General features: G+C 41.4%; 1 protein-coding gene across 1 annotated transcript in view; it reads right to left on the reverse strand.

The window, feature by feature from the left end:
• Positions 1–17,414, reverse strand: part of LOC122792864 (kynurenine/alpha-aminoadipate aminotransferase, mitochondrial-like) — an 808,921-nt gene that overhangs the window by 163,382 nt on the left and 628,125 nt on the right. The window contains exon 9 of the mRNA XM_044060423.1: positions 17,146–17,210. Within this exon, the coding sequence (XP_043916358.1) occupies positions 17,146–17,210 (65 nt within the window). The remainder of the gene's footprint in view (positions 1–17,145; positions 17,211–17,414) is intronic.

Consider the following 17,414-nt stretch of genomic DNA (forward strand, 5'->3'; position numbering starts at 1 on the left):
CAAAGTGTTAAAGTGGATAAATGAAACAGATGAGAGATTAGTAGTAAAGCTGAATAAATGGACATCAGCTGGGTATAACACCCCTGTGTTTGCTTAGTCAAACACTCTACTTGTGCTGTGCTGATGAGGTCATAACAAGGCTGAAATATGCATATCCACAGCTAGCGGGGTTTGCCTTTATTGGCCTGAAATTGTCCATTAAAATGATGAAACAAGTCATGGGCATTCAGAATCGCCAATTAGCTGAAACACATGGTGTTCATAAGGGTCATTTGCATATATCCCATGTGCCTCTGATTAAAAAAGATTGAGAGGTTACTCACTGGAAGTTCCAGCTTTGCTGGAGTTTTCATTTAGTTTTTACTGAATTAAAAATAAATGGATTTTAGCAACAAAGTTAAGTAAAATCAGATGGTGATTACAGAAAAAGGGGTGGGGTCTAATAGGGATGAACATTTAGCATGATTGTAAAGGAAATTATGAACATGTGTACACCAATTTGTATATTAATATATTTACATATATGTAAATATTTTGAAAATAAGAGTTATTTTTGTATATAAATGAAGGACCCCTACACTTTTCGATAGGTGCCATGGGATCTTTTACATCTAACTGAGCTACCACCAACTCAGGCAGATGGGGCTTCAGTTTAACATCTCATCCAAAAGACAGCACACTCAGGTATGCGGCTCCCTGCTGGGGTACCTTCAGTACTAAATGTGCATGTCTTCCTTATGTCCATATTGTTTTGTTGGAGGGGTGTCTTCTTATATCCTTAAGACAAAATAGCACATGAAATGGCAGTCAATTAAGTTGTTCACAAACAAATGTGTAGCATTTGCAAATGAGTCTGTATTGTGTTTCCATCCTGCATTAGAGTACTACTGTCCAATATATGATGCCATGTTAGGCAATGGCTCAACTATGGCTATAATTCAGATGAAAATGGCATTGGAACACGAATGAATAGCTAGCTAAAGCCTGTACAAAATTCAGTCATGTTAAAGCTGCAACACACAGACATTCTTGCTTATCATTCTGTGGGCAAACCTTTTAACAGTCAAGTAATACAACACGGTATGAAAAAAAAACCTTGTACGCATTGTTAATAAACATTTACTATAATTACAATGCTGGTTTGCTAACTGGTACATGCGACTGAGAACCTTTTTCTAAAGATACTAGAATCACATTTTACTCGGGGAATAAAAGCATGCATAACTAGTGCACAAAAACAAAATGTTCACAGTGTGTTAAACCAGTTATAAAGCTACAGTACTCTACCATTCATGGATGCAAAAAGTGATGTATATAAAATGTATCTGCAGTGGATTCATAACATGTTAATTTGGACATAATACTGGCTCACTTTACCATACGTCTGTCCTGTATTTTAAACAGAGGTAGCTGTGGTATGAGCTTACATTTGCACAGTTTCATTAGAAGATATTTTATTATAACAGAGGTGTAAGTACAAATTTGCATCTGGGTAAGGCTTTGTTTTAGTGTATGGTTTTGTCTGAAGTTATTGCTTTAATTACTTAATACTACTCATTTTGATTTAAATTAGTTTCCCACCTCATCTTTTTGTAGCAGAACAAAAAGAGCAAAATATTAATAAGTAAAATAATTAAAAAAAAAAAAAAAAATATATATATATATATATTATATATATATATATATATTGTGCACTTAACCAGACATTTCATACAAAGTAATTAAGACAAGGAACAAAATTATAGCACTTGCCTTGATCTTGGATCAATGAAACTCACGTTGCCCATATTCATATCAAATTAATACAACTCATTTTTGTCAGAATGTCTTGTGTATGCTGCTAATATACTGTCTCTCTCTCTCACTCCACTTGTAATTATAATCTACTCCAGAAATATGAAAAGTGAAAGTCAATATCTGACAAATATAAAAGCACTTCTGGCTCTTGTGCTAAACATCCCAGACATTAATGAATTGTACTGATCCACGCATGTTACTGCAGCATATGGGATATTTATAACCTGACCTTGACGCAGTACAGCTCGGTTAACACAGCTGCACTGCACAGTTTTTACGGACTGGATGTAATGCTGACAATGCATATGGTCACCTGAACAAAGAAAGGAAGGAAGTTCTGGAATGTTCGGTCTTTCCTAGTGGAGTATTATTTACATATATATTTAATTCCTTTCTGCATATTCTCTCCTTCCTACCTTATTTACTGAACATATCACCCTTTATTTTATAACTGCATTTGAACACACAGAGATTCAACATTTGGTTGCCTGCAGAGCAAGAACAGTTAATAACATAATGGCCTGAGACAAAATGAACATTGCAGGAGAAATGTCACTTGACCCATCCAAATAGATGTTAGCAGAATTAAGTATTTCACTCAAACATGGCAGGTGATAACAGTTTGTATTCTCTGTGTATATGAACATTTATTTCAATACAGTACTGGAGAATGCATTATACTCAAATGTAACTTACTGTTAATGCAAAATTTCAAGTAAGCATAAAGCCAAGTCTCTCTTGCTGTAGCCAAAACACGGATGCAGAGCACAGATGTACACAGACCTTCAAATGCCTCCAGTATGCAGACATTAATGATGTAAGATAAAATCAAAGCAAAATGACAAACCATTACATGACAAATGCAGTGTAGAAAAATGTTGTCATCCACAGCAGTCTAATAAACATCCAATTTTGCAGTTCTCTTCCAATGTCAGATACAGAGTCTGCTATTTCAGATAAGAAGTGCCAGTTAATAAACCAAGAGGATTACAATGTAAAGTAATCTCCTATATTTCTGTAAACCAAAAGTAAAACAAACTCAAATCAATGTCTAGTATGCTTGCAACACACTATACATATTGAATGGCATCATACTGATCAGGATGCACAGCAATATTTTATCTTTTTCTCAAGTTTTAAAACAAATTCGAGAACTATGTTTCAAATAAATGTAAATCATGAATAAAAACATTAAAATATTTATGTAATTCCTGTAAAGGGGGGGGGGTACCAGTTAGTCATGGGGCTGTGGGTGAACTTTAATTTAGTGCCATTACTGACAGCTAGTTTGCTGTCTTGAGTTTTTTTTTTCTGGTTGTACTAGCTAGCTGTAAGTTCAGTATGTCTGCAAAGCGCTGTGCTATGTACAATGGCCCTGAGCTGTGTACTCCTTAGATACAAGCAACTTGGTTGTAACAGTATGCTGCCTGCATACACAAGACTTTAATGGTAGCCTGTTCCCCTAAGAAAGTACAGTTGTGTAAGATCTTACCATAAAGGTAGATGTCCTTCTCTTCCTTGTTGTAGTATTGCTTACAATAGGGATCCCTGCCAAGAGTGGCCTAATGTCCAGCCAGTACACCAAAGCCTTTAGGTTGCTTTAAGGTACGCTGTACATCACACATATGCTCTCTGCATATAGCATAGGGCAAAAAGGTGATGTCCAGACGTACCATCCTCAGAACTGAGAGCCTCAGTAGATTAAGAACACCAGTCCAAGGGAAAAAAGAGGTAACCAGTACATCCAGAAGAAAAAAGAAACAGGGGGAGGAGGGAGGGAGTGAATACTGCAACAGTGAAGAGAATGATGTGTACTATTACGGTAAGACCTTACACAACTGTAATATGTCCTTCCATTTCACTGCTGAACTATTCCTTACAATACAGAGAGTGCAAAAGCTCAGGAAGGAGAGAGGGAGGAGGATGGACCAGACCTCTCTAGGAACTCATTAAGAATGGCCCTAGCAAAGCCAGCTCTAGCTCTGGAAATCACATCCAACTTACAGTGCTTGGTAAAGTATAAGCAGAAGTGCCTCAAGAATAGCGTTAGTATCCAGACCCTTGGGGGGGGGGGGCTCTTGCCATGGAAGGCATAACAACAAGAAGTGGCTTTAGAAATCCAAGCCGAAACAGTTTAGATGGAAACAGCCAAAGTTAAGTACCTTGGATGAAAGAAAACAAAAAGCTGATCAGATTTATGAAAAGTCTTAGTCTTATCCAAATAAAATCTGAGTTGTCTGTGCACATCCAACGTGTGCAGCACCTATTCACTAGCAGATTGCAGAGAAGGGAAAAAGTGGGAAATGAGTAGACTGATTAAGAGACAACTCACTGACCACCTTGGGCATAAAAGAAGGATTAGTACGAAGGCAAAACTAAAAAAGGAGGACAAGCCATAAGGGCTTGAAGCTCAGACACCTGTTTGGCAGAAGTAAGTGCTAACAAAAGTCCAGTCTTTCAAGAACAATGCTGTAAAGAAGCTTAAGCTGCAGGCTCAAAAGCAGCCTGGGTCAATTTTTCTAAAACAAAATTAAGATCCCAGGGAGGAGGGGCTGGCTTCCTGGGAGGTCTAATATGAAGGATGTTTTTAAAAAACTGTTTAGCCTCAAATCTAGAAAGAGGAGATAATGGCAGCCATGCTGAAATAGCTGACAAGTGGGCCTTAACTGAAGAATAAGCCAACCCAGGATTAAGCAGTTCACACAGATAAGATAGAACCAAAGGAACATCCACAGAAAGTGGATCCAGGTTACGAAGAAAGACACCAAACAGAAAACCTCATCTTCCATTTGGATAAGTAGGATTTCCTAGTTGTGGGCTTCCTGACCTCCTGCAGGAACATAAACACGTCCTCAGAAAAAGGTGTCTGTAGGGAATCAAAATCCTATCATCCAGTGTCAGATGAAGAGCGAACAGGTGAGGATGGATGAGAGATCCCTTGTCTTCTGTGAGGTAACCTGTGATGACTGTCCTTGGCTAAAAGCATCAGAAGAGGGAACTAATGCTGTCTAGGTCAAAAGGCAGTCACCATCAAGATTTTGGGAGCATCCTGTTGTATTTTGAACAGGACTTTGGAATGATGGGGAAGGGGGAAAGGCATAAAGAAACATCCCCTTCCAAGAAAAAGGCAGGGCTTCCGTGTTCCAGACCAGAGGAAATGGGACTCTGGCACAAAAATGAGGAAGCTGTTTGTTCAGAGGGGACACAAACAGATCTACCTGAGGAGTACCCCACTGGTGGACTATGTCCAGAAACACATCCCTTTGAAGCATCCGCTAGTGGGATTGTGTTACGGACCTGCTCACAGAGTCTGCCACAATGTTCTGACCTGAGGGAATATAAACTGCCTGAAGAGTCACATGAAACTGGATAGCTAGATCCTACACTAGAAGAGCCAACAAGCAAAGGAGTTAAGATCTTGTCACCTCCTTCCTTGCTGACATACCACATTACTGTGGTATTTTCTGTAAACACCTTGAGAGGCTCTGCAGAGAATAGAGAGTGAAAAGCTTGAAGAGCAAGCAGAAGAGCTGTCATCTCCTTTACAGTGATGTGGTCTTTCCTTTGTTGAGGCAACCAAAGACCCTGCACATTTAGAGAGCCGAGGGATGCCCCCATCCCATGTCTGAAGCATCTGTTAACAGCTCCTGAGAGGGAAGAGGGGGTTGAAAAGGGAGCCCTGGATTGAGTCAACTGCTGAATCAACCAATACAATTCCAGCTTGAGGCATGGATGAAGAGGGACTAAGAAGTCCAAGGGGTGAGAATGCTGAAGCCAAACTAACTTTAAAAAACACTGAAGTTTTCTCATGTGGAGTTTGCAAAAGGGAGCATAGGAATGGTGAAGGCCATAAAACCTAGAGCTCTCAGGAACTCCCTTGCTGTGATAAAGGCCAGAGAGCCAAGGGACTGAAAGAAAGAAAGGAGAGTCAAGGCCTTGGGAGGAGGCAGGGATGGCAGCATTGGAATAGTCTGGATCCTACACCCCAGAAATACATGATCCTGTGAAGGAGTCAGAAAGGAATTTCAAAACTTATAGGGAAATGGCAAAGAGAAGATGCTGCAGAAGAAGCTCTGGTGAGGATGCTTGAAGCAGGAGATTGTCTAAGTAAGAAAAGATTTGGATCCCTCTTAGCCTGCAAAAAGCAATCACAGAAGCAAGGCATTTGGTGAATACCCTTGGGGCAGTAGAAAGGCCAAAGGGCAAAGCAGAGAAATGAAAATGCCAGGAAGCAACAGAAAAAAGTAAAAACTTCCTGAAAAGAAGATGAATAAGAATGTGAAGACAAGCATCCTTGACGTCCAGAAAACCAGAAAAGCCAGAGGAAGCAGCAGAGGAAACAAAGTCTGAAGGTACAGCATCTGAAAGGAAGTGACCTTCAGAAAGGTGTTTAAATGAGAAAGGTCTAGAATAGGTCTCCAAATGCCCTGTTTCCTGGGAACCAAAAACATTCTGGAGTAAAACCCCTTCCCCCTTTGGGAAACTGAAACATCCTGAATAGTTCCCTGAATCAAAAGATCCTGAAGCACACCTGGAAGGAAAAAGCCAACTGTTTCCAAGGGGGCTGAGGATGCCGCTGAAAGGGGAATAGAGAATTTCCAAGACATGTAATATACTAGGCAGATAATGGAAAGAAACCATGAATCCTGGGTAATCTTTAACCAAACTGGAAGGGATAGAGAAAGACAAACAGAAAGAGGAATGTGGCTGAGAAGAACAGGGTTGTCAGACAGCACCTGGGTTGTCAGGAAAAGGAGCTTTCTGGGTCACAGCAGTCTGAGTAGCTTTAGCAGGAGGAGCCCTTTTACCCCTCTTACCCTTGGGAGGAGGAAGGGACTGCCTACAAACAAAGGCCGGCTTACTTGGATAATTTCTTTGAAATTTAAGCACAGGAGAAACAAAAAAGTACAGTTTTGTACCTACCATAAATGTAGATGTTCGAAGATCCACATTGCTGCAGTCCTTACACTTGGGTAGTCCGCTGTCCTCGGTCGGCCCGAATATCAAAGTATAAGGCTGACGTCGGTCAAGGCGCATTTGACTGACATCAGGACGTCAGGGTACAAATGCGCATGACCGACGTCATATCCTCAGTCTTTTCTTGCCCCAGATGTCAGAAGACCCTAAAAATAAAGGTCAAAACCAAAAGACAGCAAACAAACAACCAACCACCCTTGCACTAATTATATGTACAATATATACAATATACACAATATTTACAACCCAACCCACACAACCACCTCTAACTACAGAGGGAGGGAGGGTAAATTGGACTGCAGCAATGTGGATCTTCGAACATCTACATTTATGGTAGGTACAAAACTGTACTATGTTCTTCATCTCACATTGCTGCAGTCCTTACACTTGGGTAGAATCCCAAAGCAGAGGTAAGGGATAATGGCCAAACTATAAGGAAGCAGGAGCTGCCAAAATGCCCTGCAAAACAGCAGTGGCAAAACCAGCCCTGGATTTAGAGTAAAGTGGTAGGTGATAATGCCTAGAGAAAGTATGCACTGAACTCCAAGTAGCTGCCTCCAGAATATCCTTGGTCGCCACCCCCCTCAAAAAAGCTGTCGAAGTGGCAGTAGCCCTAGTGGAATGAGGCCTAATCCCAGCTGGAATCTCCTTGCCATGATGGGAATAACAGAAAGCAATGCAAAACCCAATCCACTTAGAAATAGTTTGTTTTGACACAGGCTTGCCCTGAGAACTGAAAGCAAAAGAAACAAATAACTGCTGAGACTGCCTGAACCTTTTAGTTCTGTCCAAATAATATCGCAACTGCCTGTGTACATCTAAAGTGTGCAAAATCTTTTCCCCTTTATTTTGGGGATTTGCATAAAAAGTAGGCAAATGAATAGTTTGGTTTAAAGCCACACTAGAAACCACTTTAGGCATAAAGGAAGGATTAGTACGTAAAGATACCCTATCCTTATGGAAAATTAAGAAAGGCTCAACCGCCATAAGGGCCTGTAATTCAGATACCCTTCTTGCAGAGGTAATGGCCAACAAAAAAGCAGTCTTCCATGATAAATATTTCAACTCAGTAGTAGCTGCAGGCTCAAAAGGTTGTAGAGTGAGTTTCTCCAACACAAAATTGAGATCCCAAGCAGGAGTAGGAGCTCCACGTGGGGGTCTTATATTCTTTGCCCCTCTAAGAAATTGCTTGAACAAAGGATGAGAAAACAATGGTGGATCACAGTCATAGTGAGCTGAAATTGCTGCAGCATGAACCTTAATAGAAGAGAAGGACAAACCTTTGTCCAGTAACTCAGTAAGATATTGAAGAGCCACACTTAAATTAGGCTCAGAAACATCAAAATCCTTTGCTGCACTCCAAAATAAAAATCTCTTCCATTTATCTGCGTACACTTTCCTTGTACTAGGCCTTCTAGCTTCCAAAATCACATTCAAAACTTGTTGTGGAAGTTGAGACCCTCTATGGTTCAAAACAGAATATGCCAGGCTGTTAGGTGAAGAGAGTGAAGTTTGACATTGAGCAAATGACTGTCCTCCTGGGACAACAGGTGTGGAATCAAGGCAAAGGCCATGGAGGCTTCCGTACCAGACTTCTCAGTAATGGGTACCAGTGCTGTCGAGGCCAATCTGGAGCTATTAAAATCATCCTTGGCTTGTCCTGTCTGACCTTTAGAAGTACCTTTGGGAGGAGAGGCAGAGGTGGAAAGGCATACACATGAAGATTGCTCCAATTGAAAGAAAGAGCATCCACTTTCCAAGCTGTGGGATGAAACCTTTTCGTGCAAAACTTTGGCAGCTGATGGTTTAGTGGAGAAGCGAACAGATCTATGTCTGGAGTTCCCCATGACACTGTCAATTTCTGAAATACATGAGGATCCAATTTCCACTCGTGGGGATCCATAATTTGTCTGCTCAACACATCTGCTAAGGAGTTCTGTGCTCCCGGCAGAAACCTTGCCTGAAGATTGAGCTGTAAACTGAGAGCAGTCTCCCACAGAATCATTGCTTGCCTGCATAGAGGATAAGAATGTGTTCCCCCTTGCTTGTTGATGTACCACATGACAGTTGTGTTGTCTGTTAGAATCAACACCTGCCCTGGAAGAAGTAAATCCTAGAAAGCTATTAATGCAAACTGAACTGCTAACATCTCCTTCAGGTTGATATGTAGATGTTGTAGTCTGGCAGGCCACTTGTCTTGTATCCACTTTCCATTTAGATGAGCTCCCCAAGCTTTGTCTGAGGCATCTGTCGTTAAAATCTGACTCGCCTCTGGCCGGGTCACAGAGAGTCCCTTGTTTAGGTGACATTCCTGAGCCCACCACAAAAATTCCTTTTGAATGCAAGGTATTATTTGAATGACAGTGTCCAGATCCTGGCAGTGCTGTGTCCATACATTTTGAGATACCATTGCAGCTTCCTCATATGCAGTTTGGCATTGGGAAGCACCAGAATACAAGATGCCATGAACCCTAAGGCTTGAAGGACTGTCCTTGCAGTCAGCCCGGACTGATGAGATAGTTGATGGAAGTAAAGGGAAAGATTCTTTTGTTTGTCCGGGGTCAAAAGGCCATCTGGGATGCTGTATTCAGTCTTACACCCAGAAAGCACATTTCCTGAGAGGGTACTAGACTGGACTTTATTTCGTTCACAGAATACCCCAGGCATCTTAGCACTGCTATCACATATTCCAAATGATGAAGAAGCTCTTCCCTTCCTTGAGCCAGAATCAGGCAATCGTCCAAATAAGAATAGATCTGTATTCCTTTTAGCCTGAAGAAAGCTATCACTGGAGCCAGAACTTTCGTGAACACTCTGGGCAGTAGATAAGCCAAAGGGCAATGCAGAGAACTGATAGTGAGAAGTCCCAGCTCAAAACGCAGATACTTCCTGCAACTTAGTCTGATAGGAACATGAAGGTAAGCCTCCTGGAGATCCAAAGTTACCATCCAATGATCTTTGCCCAGCAGAGGTAAAAGCTGTTGTAACGTCAACATTTTGAACTTGGGAATGTCCAGATAAGTGTTGAGGACAGATAAATCCAAAATTGGTCTCCACGTGTTCCCCTTCTTTGGTACTAGGAACAGGCGAGAATAAAATCCTAGGCCCACTTCTGGCATAGGGACCGGCTGTATGGCCCCTAGTTGGAGTAACAGAGAAATTTGCTTGTGAGCCTCTATTCTTTGCTGAGGAGGAACGTCTGGCATGCCTCTGAAAGGAGGCAAGGTATGGAAATAAAACCTGTAACCGTGGTGTATGATATCCAATACCCATCTGTCTTGGGTAATTAAACTCCAAATTTCTTTGAAAAGTGCCAACCTTCCTCCCAAAGGTGCTGCCAGACGAGAAGGCTCTGGCAGCTGAAAAGGTAGGTCATTGGGCCTGTTTACGAAAGGACTGACCCCTGCCCTCACCTGAAGACTGTGCAGGAGAACTCCCTGTTCTAGGCCTGAAAGAGCCCTGAGCTCTGCCCCTACCACGTCTAGATCTACCCCTAGACTGGGAATCATAAGAAGGATACGTCCACCCCTTAGTAGGCCAATTTCTACTAAACTTTGGAGGCTGAACCTGCAAAAAATCTTTAACAGTCTGCATAGACTTAGCCTTGTCTTCCATTTTCTTTAAAACTGCCTCAACAGGAGAACCAAACAACACATCAGATTGTAAAGGAGCATCTAAAATCCTTGTTTTAACATGGTCAGATAAATTTTGATCCCTCAGCCAGGCGTGCCTGCGAAGAACTGACCCAGTGGCAGCCACCCTAGAGGAGGCCTGTACAGCATCAAAACCACATTGCAAAGAATGCTTACCCACCTGTTCAGAAACATGTACTAAATCTTGTAACTCTTTACAATCAATACCTTCCGCCAGAGCATCAACCTTAGACTTCAATTGTGAAAGGAGATAGTTTTGGTATTTCAACATGTGAAACTGGCAATTCAAAGCCCTCATAGCTAGAGTGGAAGAAGTATAAACTTTCTTTCCCCATCTATCCAAGGCCCTGGCCTCTTTATCTGCAGGAACCGGATTCTTGACAACAGAAGCCTTAAAACCTTTAGGCCCCTGGCTAACAGTTTCTGGGTCTGCCCTAGGACTCTTAAAAAGATACTTATGAGCTTCAGGCGCCCTGTAATACCTATCCGGTTTAACAGGAGCAGGAGGCAAAGAATCAGGATTAAGAGAAGCCTCTGTAAAAACATCTTCCACTACATCCAAAACAGGAGGTATAGCCAAAGGCCTATGCTGGGGTAAAACAAAATTCCCTAAGCCTTTTCCTGGAATCAGAGAAGTCCTGACCTTCCCACTTAAAATGCTCCCTCATGGAATGAAGAGTTTCTGAAAAAGAAAAATCCTCAGGAGGAGAAGCAGAAGGAGTAGAATCATCCACATCAGAATCAGAATAAGGAGAGTACTCCTGCAAGTCTTCAGCCGAAGACTCTGAAACATCCGAAGCCTGCTCAAAACTCCCTAGCTCAGGCTCCACCCTAGGTCTCTTATCAGGAGGGGGCAAAGAACGCCTAATCAAAGTAATCAAATCTTCTGCCATTTTAAGCATATGCTTCTTGGGCACAGTTCCTGAAGAACTAGGGTGACACCAACTGAAGCTAAACCTGGCCTGCCTCTGGGAGAAGCCTTGGAAACAGAAGGAGAGGGCCTAACCACCCTAGGCAGGGAGGGGAGTATAGTAACCTGAGAAGCCCCATCACCCTGACCTGCCTCCTGAGAGGCCACATCCTGCAATAGCAAAGTCTCTCCCTGGGATCCCAAAGAAACCTCCGGTGGAACCACCGGCTCCACCGACACCTCTAAAGAACCGGCGTCCGTCGGACGGTTCTTCTAGCCTAGGCTTAACTGCTTTGTCCTTGCGCTTCTTGAAGAAGCGGCCGGAGCATCCGGCGGCATTTTATAATTACACCGCTTCTCGAAGACTAACCTGGCACAATCTAATCTCCTCTTTATAGTGCGCTTATTGAATCTAGCACAAGAGCGACACCCAACAACGTCGTGCTCAGGCCCTAAACAAGGAATACACAAAGTATGATAGTCTCTATGCGGTATCTGTTTCCCACAAGAAATACAATTATTCACTTTTTCTGACATCCGGTAAACCACTGAGGCAAGAAAAACTAAAATATTCCCAACGGGGTACTTAGCCAACTTTGACTCGGTCTGAAACTCCGAAATCGAAAAATTTCAGAACGCCAACCGGCACTTGCAATACTGCTTCTGCATCGGACCATGCGGCAAAAAAGACTGAGGATATGACGTCGGTCATGCGCATTTGTACCCTGACGTCCTGATGTCAGTCAAATGCGCCTTGACCGACGTCAGCCTTATACTTTGATATTCGGGCCGACCGAGGACAGCGGACTACCCAAGTGTAAGGACTGCAGCAATGTGAGATGAAGAACATCATGTTTAAGTTCCCGCAAAACCTTGCCCTTATTCTGAAGAGACTTAAACAAATCAGCAACAGCTGCACCAAATAAGTGTTTGTTATCCAGAGGAGCATCAATCATCTTAGCCTTAATATCAGGTAAAAACTGAAGCCAAAGCCAGGAAAAAAGGCCTCTGCAGTATTATAACTGCACTTAACAGAATGGCAAGCCACATGAGAAGATCTCCCCAACAATGACAAAGCAGAAGTCTTCCCTTTAGAATTTGGAAGGTCAGAAATTACCTGACAGGCTTGAGAAAGAACAGCCAAAATATAACTGGACATATGGGTCTGGTAATTGGCAGCCCTAAAAACCAAGGAAGCAAAGGTATAAACCTTCTTACATATGCTTTCCATAATCCTGTCTTTATCAGAAGGAAGAAGCTTTGTAGAAGGCAGTAAACTGAGATGGCTTGTCATATGTCACAGACAGGTCAGCTGAAGGATATCTATAAAGGAATTTGCAATCCTCAGGCACCATGTAAAACCTGTCAGGTTTTTTTTTGGAGGCAGGGGGCTGGGAGCCTGTAATGTGAGACACAGTGGAAAAGGCATCTAACAAGGCAGCCAACACAGGAGGGACAGCAGAAGGACTGGGAGAGTCCATATATACAGAGGCTCGTAATACCTCTTCTGCACATCAGAAACCTCAGCACAATCCTATTTAAAAATTCCATCATCTTGGAAATTGTGTCCCCGAAGGAAATCTCCTCAAAGTGAGTGTCAGGATTAGTAGACTCCTCTTCCCCAAAACCACAGTCTAAAGCAGAAGGATTCTGGGATGCATAAGCAAGGGATTTCTCATCTGAACCCCCCCCCTTCCTCAGAGTTATCCTGTTCACTAGGCCTTTTAAGGAGAGTTGAGAACCAGGGTAGAGAAGGAACAGAGATTCCTTGAGAAGATTACAAAACCATAAGGGCATTAAACAAACACTGACTCCAATTCTACCATTCACTCTGAGGGTCCTTAGGACTAGGAGAAACATGCTTTGTTTTTTGTTTCTTTTTCAAAGGAAATCTGACATATAAAACTTAAAAGGGTCAGATGCCTGGCAACATTCCACAATCACAGTTGTAACTTCCTCTCTAACCAAAATATGAGGAACACTCCTAGGCCCTTCAGTAATAATCAGCCGCAGTTCCCCCTGAACAACTGAAGCGGACGTCTACAAGGCCTCCAGGGACGTCCGGGCTGTCAGATCCATGCCAGCCTCCGAAGGTGTCATGGCAGAGGAATCCAATGGAGGAGGCGGGTGATCCTTTGGGCTTTCACAAGTCTCATGAGAGATGTCTGACAGATGCAGTACAGAGGAAGAATCAGACCGAGACTTCTTGGCTGCCTTCTTCACAGACAGCTGACCCTCAGAGCAGGAAGTTCTCTCTATATAGTGTTTTTTGCTAAAAACTTAAAATACCGATTCTTTAAATAAAAGGCCAAAGAGGAAAGCTGACTATGGAGAGTCTTTGGGACGAAAGCCTGACAAATGGAACAGGATGTACGGTTGTGAGAAGCACTGAGTCAAAATAGGCACTGCTCATAATGGCCTTTATGGAGAATCTGTCTCCTCCACTGGCATTTACCCTTTCTGGTTGACATGACAACCCACAAGCAACAAACAAAAAGGACAAAAGATAAGAGCAAAAAACTCCAGTGGGGTACTTATCTGAAAACTCCTTGGTGAACCAGCAACAAAGCGAGCGTTCAGGCAGACTATCACAAGACGGAGTTCAGACTGGCGGCAGAGAGGATGGTACGTCTGGACGCCACCTTTAAGCCCTATGCTATACATGGGGGGCATACGTGTGGCGTACCTTAAAGCAACCTAAAGGCTTTGTTATACGGGCCACACATGTCAGGCTGCCCTTGTCTGGAGATGCCTGCTATAAGGAATACTGCAACAGTGAAGTGGAAGGACTTCAAATAGCTGTTACTAGCGGGTCAGTGACCCATGGGTATAATATTAACTAAACTTGCACTTACCTGACCAATAAGCAGCAGGACACAATTAAATGTTCTGTTGCTGTAGTTGCATTTCAGTTATTTTCTTACCCTTCCCTGCTGCTTTTTACCTACTGTAGAATCTCACCCTGCCAGTTACTCTATTGTAGGATCTGATACTTACTGAAGGATCTCTTACTTATTGAAGGATCCATATCTGTGAACCTCACAGCATTAGAAATCTAGAAAAAGACAGAAATAATAGAGGGACAAAGATCTAAATATAGGGCCAGAGTTTAAAAATTGCTCCTATAAACTTAAGTCCATAGAATAACAGGTTTTGAATTATTATGTATTTTCTGGAGGATATTAAGTCTGAAACTCAAATGTCTGTCATTATTTATTATTTAGTGGCTTCAAATCTCAATAATTTGCTAGAAAACCACAAATTATATGAGGAAAAGACCAAAATATGAGGCACAAATCTGGATATTCTATGAAAATCTGGACAGTTGAGAGTTATGGTAGGATCTTGCACTTGAAAGAGTCCTTCGACCTACTGACTTAACTACAAATTGTGTATTAGTACTTACACTCTGATATTTACGGTCCTGGTGCTCACAACACCTGTATGCCATATACCGACCTGGCAGACATGGAAGAACAATCAACTTGTGTCCTTTCTGTTGCAGCCTCATTGTACTTGTCATTCTCACGCAGTGTAAGAAATGTGAAATGCTGACAATTAGCTACTATTTGACATAAATTACACAATTTGTGAGAAGTGTAAATATTTACATAACACGGAGGTGACCCTCTCATCTAAAAGGATAATCTGTGAGCACCAGACCTTACAACCCATATCACTGCAAGAATACACTAAACCCACACCAAAATATGCTGATACAATCAAAAGTCACTTCCCAAGCCTCTTACAACTAGAAAAAGCAAGCCTCAGTACAAATGTACAAATGTTACATCACCACACTCATTCACAGAAATTACTCACTAGACTGCTGAGACCATTCACTGCTTCTAAGTACATGAGCACAAGTAGAAATGTTCCAGTGCACCAACTCCATGCTCAGAAGGCAGACAATGACGGTGTAACATTTAGATGTCTCTCCAGCACCAGGATCCATGCTGTTACCAAGGCTCTTTGGTCCCTCACAGCAAACCAGTATGAACATGATTTAATGCAGTCCATCTTGGTTCAAATGACTTGTGGCACTCAACACTGACAGATATCCGGGGAGGCATGCTGGATCTTGCTATACACGTGTCAAATGCAGAAAAAAAAAAACTTTGGCCTTAATCAGAATCCTTCATTCATCTAGAATAATGTCTAAATACAAAAATAATATGAATGGCTTCAACAACTATCATTCTAGGTGAATTCAGTTTGTGTCTGCATGGGATGAAATGAAAGACATACCAAATTGCTTCACAAGGTATGGCCTTCACCTCTCTTTTCATGGCTTCCTCCTGCTGCCAAAGCCCCATCTGCCCCTGCCATGCTTTTTTAGATATCTGCTGTACATGCCCAAAATGCATATAAAATTACAGCAAATTCAGACTATATCAAGGTTGCTTTCTCAATGCCAGAAGTCTCCAAAACAAATTACTAGATCTTGAGGTGTTGCAACATGGAACACATCCATGTATATATTACAATTGAAATGTGGTTCTGTTGTAAAGATAGCACCTTCTCCTTAACTGGGCTTAGTGCTTACCATGTATTCAGGCCTGAGAGAGAAAATTTTGTATTTACACCTCTGTTATAATACAATGGCTTATAATGAAATTGTATGCAGTTTTTTTTTAACTATGTGCAAATAGAATCCTAGAGCACAGCTACCACTGTTTATGCATTAAAGTCTAATGTAATGTGAGCCAGTATTACATTCAAATTAAATCATTCTAAGCCAATGAACTGTAAGACTTTGATGAAGCATACTGTATATGAATTCATGTCGACTTGCCAATGACAATTTTGTTTTGTCTCATTACTTCAAATCCATTTTACTGAAAATCAATTTTACTGAAAATCAATTTTTTCACTAGGCAAGCATTATCCTTGGCACTCATCCTGAGTGGGGGAGATCATCACACTCCCAAACTTTATACACTAACGGCACGGATGCACAACAGTGAGGAAAAAAGCAACCTCAGCGATTGCTGAAAGTGTTTTTCAGTGATATTCATCGACAGTAAGACACTCACATAGATGTCAGTTGTACAATCTACAGGCACCCCAGTATTTCACCACCTCACTCCAGTATATTTCACCTGGAATGAGAAGCATGTTATTGTACAAGGAGTCAAAAGAAATCCACCAAGCTAAGAATCATGGGAAAGATATGCAATGTTAATGACAGGTTAAGTCATATTTTTAAATGAAAACCTGGAGAAGGAATTGAAAAACAACAAATGGTTAGAGTTCTTACTATGAGAAGTTACATTTTTACAGTGATAACTGAATATGAATTATTACATATAAAAATAAAGGAAAATGAACACATCAGATACATTGAAATATTGCCTACATTTTAATGTTTTTAACATTTTCAAATATGGAAACTACACAGCAAACGAGTTCAAAAGAATTTAGTTAAAATGTAAGGCTCTACATCTTTTGTGAGGAACTAATTTCTAAAAATTGTATTGGTAGTACTGTAGTGCCGAATAACCTTTTTTTCTGTTATTCATCTTGGCTGCACTTTTAAAAGTGCTATGGCATCTGCATCAATCCATGCATCCAGAACCCCCTTTTTCCCATTTTTGCATGTGGGTTTGCTGTGTCACATCAAAAGTGACCATCATCTAGACACAATGTTCACATCCAACGCAAATGTTCACAGGTAGTAAGTATACAGCGTGCCTATATAGTAGTTTTTACAAAAATGTTCATTCTGAAGTTCACGCAAGCTAACCTGGAATAATAAACAAAAAGCTTACCTTATTTGTATTAAATAAATCAAGTGAAAGCACTTGCCTTTAAGCCATTTATTTGCTGCAGTTACCATTAGATCTTTTTGCTTCTTATAGAACTCTATCACACTGTAAATCAAAAACAATTACTAAATTAATAATCAACATCCTATACCAGACAATCAAAACAATACACTACAGTAATGCAGTCCTTAAAGTTATAAAGGAGTACAACAGTGTGCATTCACTTGACCACAGGAAAATTTAAGTTTATACTAGGGTCGTGAGGGTATCTGCCTAGATGTACAATGCTCTGGATGTCAATACTGGAAA

This window comes from Protopterus annectens, chromosome 2.part0 (genome assembly GCF_019279795.1).
Source record: "Protopterus annectens isolate FY-2018-M chromosome 2.part0, PAN1.0, whole genome shotgun sequence".
Taxonomy (NCBI): domain Eukaryota; kingdom Metazoa; phylum Chordata; order Ceratodontiformes; family Protopteridae; genus Protopterus; species Protopterus annectens.